This window comes from Mytilus edulis, unplaced genomic scaffold (genome assembly GCF_963676685.1).
Source record: "Mytilus edulis unplaced genomic scaffold, xbMytEdul2.2 SCAFFOLD_1122, whole genome shotgun sequence".
NCBI classification, from domain to species: domain Eukaryota; kingdom Metazoa; phylum Mollusca; class Bivalvia; order Mytilida; family Mytilidae; genus Mytilus; species Mytilus edulis.
In genome coordinates this window covers 1-7,836 of record NW_027267407.1, presented here as the reverse complement: position 1 = coordinate 7,836, position 7,836 = coordinate 1, and the positions used below count along the sequence as shown (strand labels likewise).

Genomic DNA, 7,836 nt, shown 5'->3' with positions numbered 1-7,836 from the left:
CAAATGAATACAATTTTCTCTTCAAAAGTTTTTTTTCTTTCTTTATCTTAATGATCTAAAACGGTGAAAACAGCATGAAAAATTGGAGAGGACAGTATCTGAACCTATTCAAGGAAGGAAATTTAATCTCAGTTATTAGCTTTCAAGAAAACCATATCTGTACATGTTACTTTTATATTTTGTTGTTAATCCATTTGATACTTACAATTCTTTTTACAAATCAGATGTAGATTTATTGTTTCCTGTTTATGTATAAAAAAGGAACTTTTATGAGACCATTTTCATAAGGCTGACTATATTGACTCCAGAATTTACATGTTTTCAGCAGGTGACTTTCAACTTTCCCCAAGAAATCCACCAATTACGTACTTGATTGTACTGTTTTTGGTTGCTCATATTTGACCTTGTTCCAGAATGTCCTACCACAGAGTAGCTTACGGTAACAGTCTAAAAATTGTAGAACCCAGATTCAGAAGTCAATAATATGAAAATGGTCTACTATTTAGATAATTAGAAAGACTGGTTATTTTGTGTAAAGGTTTCACTTAATTACTTGTTTTATAGCTGTATATCTGTCTATGTTAATGAAATATGGGAAATTTCTGGTATTTAAATACAGTGTAAAAAATAATTCTATGGAATATGAACATTCCATATGAAGTTCATAAATGAAATTCTATGTGTTCCTTTCAAAACAATTAATGTTGCTTGTAGAGGTGATCTTCAAAGGCTACCATTGTGTTAAAAAGCATTTTTTCATGTATTAAATTTTTGAACATATTTTTAGGTCTGAAAACACACTGGTTTAAAACAAAATTTAGACAACTGAAAAAAATAAACTGAGTCAAAGAAACTGAAGTTTACTTTAAACAAAGTAGGATTTTCACATCTTTGATTATCTACCCAGTATTTAACAACTGCAATTTTATCAACATGTTCATAATTCAAATCTGCCTACTTCTTATGTTGATGTTTTAACATGTTTAAGCAACACATTACAAAGGGCATCTCTGTGTGAATTAAGATTAAGTGCATACAATCTTGCTATAGAAAAGGTGACATTAATTAGGTTTACCTACCAATGAAACTCAGTTTGTAAATTTCACTTTTAGGTGTTTCCTCCAGAAGAGATATCAACAACATATTGATGCCAATCCTCCAGATACATGGCAGGTTGAAACACGACCACATGCCAAGCAGACAGACGGAATCTCATGTGGAATTTACATTTTAAAGTAACTGTGCCTTTATGAAACAAACAAGAATGATAACTAATATGAGTGTCTTGGTTATTTATAATTAGTGCAATATATTTCATGACTGATGGTTTAAAGAATAAAAGTAAACTCCCTTTAAACAATAATGGCCATTATCATAACAAAAAGTTATGCATGGCATATTACAAACTGTAAGACTCATAAATAGTAGCCATCAAAATGATCTCTTCATTTTTTTCTTCATAATTTATGTAGCACTATTTCAAGAAGTTCTTGTACCTTATTAACAAACATAATTAGGGTAACTACGGTCTACAAACTGGTTACAATGGCTAACATCATATAATGACTTGTTCTTTGTAGGAGTTAACGCACATAACGATGATTTTTATCACCTCAGTTTCTTCTAATTATATTGAAAACTATAAAAGATAATGGAAAACTTTGAATAGCAAAAATTGTATCTCCAAATAAATTGAAAACAGCCAATTCTTCCTTATATGTTGTTTTTTTTTTTACCTTGTAAAAATGAATTCATTATATTTCAGTTTGCAGAAAATTTTCTGAGTGGACTCAGTTTGAAGTTTCATCTAACAGCAGAGGATAAAATCATTTATCGTAGGAGGCTAGGGGCATTTCTTCTGTTACAAATAGGTAATTTTAATTTAAAGAGATATGATAATTTATTTAATCAGAAATAAAAACTTATTCAGTTGAAAAATATTTCTGTTACATATTTACGTTTCCAGTTGGAATTTAAAATTGCCTTCATTTAATAAGATATACCATTAGACATGTCAGTTGAATAAATTTAAATCGGGTAAAATCCTGAAGAAATCAAATATGAAATAATCAAATATTTCCATCATTCCCTACAGGATTGAACGCCTTAATTCAGGAATTTGATATAAAGACTTGACTTCGAAAATTTATGTTACATTTGTGATTGACTTGTTCCACTTTATACAACAATAAATTCATTCAAAAAGGCATTTGATCCTCATAACTCCTTTAAAACTCATAACGTCTATCACACTTAATTTGTATATCAAAAGAGGGGCAAACGACACCACATCAACAGTCAAACTCACAAATCTAAAATAAAATGACAACTCAATGGCTAAGAAAGAAGACAAACAGAATAAAAAAAATAGTACACAAGAAACAAAATGGACTGAGCAACATGAACCTCATCAAAAACTCGATGTTATCTCAGGTGGTCCAGCATGGTATGCAGATCTTGCACTAGATGTGACACCCGTCATGTTGCTCATGGTATTACAAACACGGTAAATAGTATAATACGGTAGGTCACATTCATAAAAAGGGTAGGGGATTGTAGTTAGAACTTAAGAAACATATTGGATATCATATGAAATGGTTTTTCCATAACGTTCAACCAACTTGTGATGGCGTCTGTACAATTTAGAAAGGGATGATTTCAACTTCACCATTTGGAACTCTTGGTTTAATAGCTTCCTTATGAGCATCAACCGTCTATGAAGGAAATCAGGATAGGAAATACATGCACGGTAATATGGTATCAAATGGGACATATATACGTCGAATGCAAACGCTGCTGGAATGTTGCTGCATAGAAATGTGTGTCATTGAATTGGCCTGGTGTATGACCATATTTGATGTTAAATGCAAAAATATGTAGTACTAGAAATGTGTACTCTGATGAAATATAAGTACAAAAACTCTTCCCATCTTCCAAAGGAATATGTGTTTATTATTTCATTTAAAGATATACCATTTAAAAATATATGTAGGGTCGATCCTGATTGTGTTATTATCACTGACATCTTGTTAACATTGTAACAAGGAAAAGTCGAACAACGTTGTCTATTGAAAAGTAAACAACGGGAAGAAGAACTACAGGAAGATCTTTCGACCATTCATTTCAACGTATACTCTTACAAATCATATAAGATTTATTATGTAATATTTTGTATGGTCCATGTCAATAAGACCAAAGAAATAGAATGGCAAAAATGTTCATAATATGAAAGACAAACCAGCTATTACCGAATAATTACATTAGATGTATGTTTCATTTTGAAACTTTATTCTGATTGGCTAGCTGCACATCACGTGTTATTCCATAAGCAATTGCATTGCTCAATAAAACTTTTCATTCATGATAGGACGTGGTCCCACAATGAAGTGCACAGGTGAATTAAATGAAACAATAATAAAATTCGTGTTTTCATGATCATTGCTAAAAAAAAGTCATTATAAGTATTGAATGCTTCTTTTTGTAACTTCATAGGGTTGTAAAAGCGTTGACCATGCGCACATTTTTAGTATGAAGCGCTTCCACGCTTCATACAAAATGTACTTCGGTCAACGCTTTTATACCCCAATGAAGTTACAAAAAGAAGCATTCAATTCTTAAATAGCATTTAGCAATTCAAACAATGAATCCATGGAAAAAGCTAACATTAATATAGAATAGGGGATCATAATTTAAAGAGCATGATACATTATTAATTTTAAAATTCTTTCACATAATTTATTATCAAATAAAGTGTCTACAGTCAATGCGTTCCAGCTTATAAGATTTAAAGCTGATTCAAAGTTTGATAGATTATTATATCTTATGTTATGACCAATAGATAGTACAGGCCAAGAAGTGAAAGAAAATACAGCCCAAGGAGTGAAGGAAAGTACAGCCCAACAAGTGAAAGAAAGTAGAGCCCAACAAGTGAAAGAAAGTAGAGCCCAAGAAGCGAAAGAAAGTACAGCCCAAGAAGCGAAAGAAAGTAGAGCCCAAGAAGCGAAAGAAAGTACAGCCCAAGAAGCGACAGAAAGTACAGCCCAAGAACCGAAAGAAAGTACAGCCCAAGAAGTGAAAGAAAGTTCACCCCAAGAAGTGAAGGAAAGTGCAGCCCAAGAAGTGAAAGAAAGTACAGCCCAAGAAGTGAAAGAAAGTTCACCCCAAGAAGTGAAGGAAAGTGCAGCCCAAGAAGTGAAAGAAAGTACAGCCCAAGAACCGAAAGAAAGTACAGCCCAAGAAGTGAAAGAAAGTTCACCCCAAGAAGTGAAGGAAAGTGCAGCCCAAGAAGTGAAAGAAAGTACAGCCCAAAAATTGAAAGAAAGTACAGCCCAAAAAGTGAAAGAAAGTACAGCACAAGAATTGAAAGAAAATGAAAATGACCTTGGGCATCAGGAAGACCAGGTAAAAAAGTCACCTTAGAGTATTCAATTCTTATTGAAAATTTTTAAGGTTATTATACCCTGCAGCTGAAAGTTCTGGGACTTGTTTAGCTCCATATCCGTCTGTCTGTCCAACCTTCAATTTGTATAATAATGGGTATAGAGATATTCTGCATAACCTCCTACAGAACCCTTGGAAGTTTCCACTTTGTTGTATATTTGTACATATATTGAGGGTGTGCATGTGGTCAGGATTTTGATTCTTATAAACATTTCCTCTATTGGGAGATAGTTGCATGAAGTTTGTTAAATATTAAACCTTGGGAGTAAAGGTTAGTTTTAAATTTATAGTAAAAATAAATGTCATATAATGCTGATTAAGGAGCTACCATTTGATCTGAACCTTTGACCTTTGTGCTCAAATTGTCATATTTTAGTATTTTAAAATAAGACTTTCCATCTACGGGGACATCAATAGTTTCACACAGACAATGATATCTCAAAGAAAGTCCTACATTGAGTTTATTTTAATACAGATACTTTTGAGTGGAGTGCATGGTCATCACTTTGTATAGTATTCCCTTTTTTCAAGAAAGTATTGTATTAAACTGTAAATGGCATGTTTGGACATGCATGAGTATATTTTAAAGAAAAAATAATTTCTTGATGCATCATATTCAACAAAATTGCAGTCAATAAAACACTGGCTTGATAAAGCCTCCAGTTTGCGTATAATATTACAAGTTAATTTTTAGAATTGATAATTTACAGATAGACAGTTTTTCATGTCCATTTATTGAATTTTTACCTCAGTCCCTAATTTCAATATCTTCATTTTCTTCTTTTTTTCAGTCTGGAGCACCTGCTGAAAGCTGTACAAGGTGGTATAACACCCGTACAAATCCGAAAAAGGTATTCCCAATAAAATAAGTTCATCATTATTGAAAATGTCAAAAATTAAAAGTATATTTTTGCAGAAACTATTTCAAATCAATCAAAGACAATATTGCTATATGACATAGAAATGATATATTGATAAAAACAAATTCATTGAATAATGACAGATTTTACCGTATAATTTGATGAATGAAACCACTTTCACGGAAGATAAAGAGCAGGCATGATCAGTATTGATATGACAAAATAAGAAATGAGGTATAACCATTGTTGAATACCAACAGAAAAAAACTTTTCACTTTGATACCTGCTGACACAAATCTTTTACTGTAAAAGTATGAATCCTGCTGTAATGTTTCATTTTCACTAGAAACATTCAATTGAACATTACTAAAGGTTTACATGACATACTGTTTAACTTCCAGACATGATGAAAACACATGGTGCATTTTTATGTATGATTTCTTATAATTTTTAGCACACCATTACATTCGGCTACTTTCAGGAGTAGAAAATTAACATGAATATAAATCGGTGGGAATATGTAAAACATGTTCCTGTCATTATTTCACTACATGAAACAATTTGAAAATTGCGAAATTAAATTGCTGCATAGAAGGTTAGTAAAGGCTGAATGAGAAATAAATTATTCGCCAAAATAAGTTGGTTTACAGTAACAGTAAGTAAGTTATTTTAAGAAACATTAAATTCTGCTGTATTAAACTGATATTTGTACACGAAAACATGTCTTTAAGGTATTTGTGAATGGGAAAACATCTTTCAAAATGTAATGTTAAAGATACATATGAATGAAATACAAGGTTGGTTGTGGTGCATACTGTGCGAACATGTACATTTGCGGTAAATTGAACTGCATCTTTACTGTAAACCAACTTATTTTTCGCGAGAGATTTTTTTTTTCAAGGCTTTCGTGAGTACAAATTGAAATCGTCCTGATTTTGTATACCTTGTGTCTTTGCTTACTGAAGTACAGAAACTTGATTAGGAAATTGCGAAAATAAATACACGTGAAGTTGACCATAAAGTGTAAAACGCGAAATAAAGTATCCGTGAAAATAAGTTGGTGTACAGTAATCATAACTATCCATACATTAATTATTTCAGAAAAGACAGAAATCGTTCATTTTTCCATCCTACAAAATTGGGGGAAAATATGAATGCATTTGCAACAACAAAACAGTTGAAGGGTAAGTAGCTTTACAAAATCTAGTTATAATATTATATACAGCATAATTACATCCAAGAAGTAGTAAAATTAAGAATGGAACAGACAACAGCAGAAGGTCACCAATAGGTCTTCAATGTATTAATTTTTTTATCAATATTTTTGAAGACAGGCAATGTATTTTATTAGTTTAAACATATTTATTTATAGTGAATTGTGAAACAAGTTTTGCAACTTATATTAATCCCTTTCCACTTTGCGAGTGCTGCCTTGTAGCGGCATAAGCCTACTCTTTTTTCGAAATCTACAAGGGTGTCTTTAACGTGCAGGAGATATGGCTCTCTCTTAACACGGGTCAGCTATTTATCATCCCCTTCCGACGGACTATTATCGTTTCCTCAAGACCATACTCGCAGATTGTGTCAAGGGAGAGCCGAAACATGAGTTCCTGAAATTTTCATCCCAAACGAGAATCGAAACCAGGAACCTTTGTGTTAGTAGTCCGATGCACTAACCACTACACCACGGCTGTCTTCTATTGTATTTTCAATGTATTTTATTAAGGTACTGAAATTTCTGTAAAAATTAACAAAAAAAATATTTCATAACAAATTTAAATTATTACACCACAGTTGTTTAAAATAAGCTGTATTTATAGTACCTAAACTAAACAACTGTAAAATTAAAGCGATTTCTGTAAAAAAAAATCTTATTTTTATTATGATTATTATACTGCCTCTTTTTCTCGTAATAGTTCAATAGAAATAAAGTATTTTTTAAAAAATGCATACTTCTTTCAGGGCACATTGTGAGATTAAAAGGAGGGTGACCCCATTTTTAAAAAAAAAATTTTGTCTTAAGTATATGATAAAATTCATTTATAGAAAAAATAGCGAAATCATTTCTGAATGATGTCATGTACATGATCTGACTGTGGGTAATTCATTCTTAAGAAGAACAGTTGAAGATTGGAACAGTTCAAACTGTGAGTGGCTGGTGAATCCATGACATTGACAATCAGCTGACATATCAATATATATATTTATTTTACCATGCTTATGTACTGAAAGTGATTGACAAACATCATAATAAAACATAAATTAGCAATGATTTTAAAACATACAATCATTTAACTACATGTATATCAATAAAGGATAAACACTTGATAGTGAAATGAAAGAACAGTATTGACTGTCTTCTGAAAAGTAATCAAGTGCTTCATTTTATATGGATGCCATAAGCCTCATTCTTGCCTATTTAAAATGAGTAACCCAGAGGAATGAAATCAAGAATGAGTATGATTATTGTTTATTTATAGGTCATATTGGTCATGTGCGACATGTGAAAGGAACTTTCATCCACATTGTTTAAGAT

At 31.7% G+C, this 7,836-nt stretch overlaps 1 protein-coding gene across 1 annotated transcript; it reads left to right on the top strand.

Annotated features, from left to right (window-relative positions):
- The first annotated feature begins 1,717 nt into the window (after positions 1-1,717).
- LOC139505435 (probable inactive protein kinase DDB_G0270444) lies at positions 1,718-6,557 on the top strand. Its single transcript, XM_071295014.1, has 4 exons — positions 1,718-1,871; positions 3,839-4,401; positions 5,232-5,291; positions 6,402-6,557. The coding sequence occupies exons 1-4, from the start codon at positions 1,718-1,720 to the stop codon at positions 6,486-6,488; spliced, it is 864 nt and encodes a 287-aa protein (XP_071151115.1). The 3' UTR covers positions 6,489-6,557.
- Positions 6,558-7,836: the final 1,279 nt, after the last annotated feature.

Coding starts and splice junctions, on each gene's coding strand:
- LOC139505435 (XM_071295014.1), top strand. CDS start 1,718: ATGTTGTTTTTTTTTTTACCTTGTAAAAATGAATTCATTATATTTCAG. Junction 1,872..3,838: donor ATTTCTTCTGTTACAAATAG/GTAATTTTAATT, acceptor TATGACCAATAG/ATAGTACAGGCCAAGAAGTG. Junction 4,402..5,231: donor TTGGGCATCAGGAAGACCAG/GTAAAAAAGTCA, acceptor TCTTTTTTTCAG/TCTGGAGCACCTGCTGAAAG.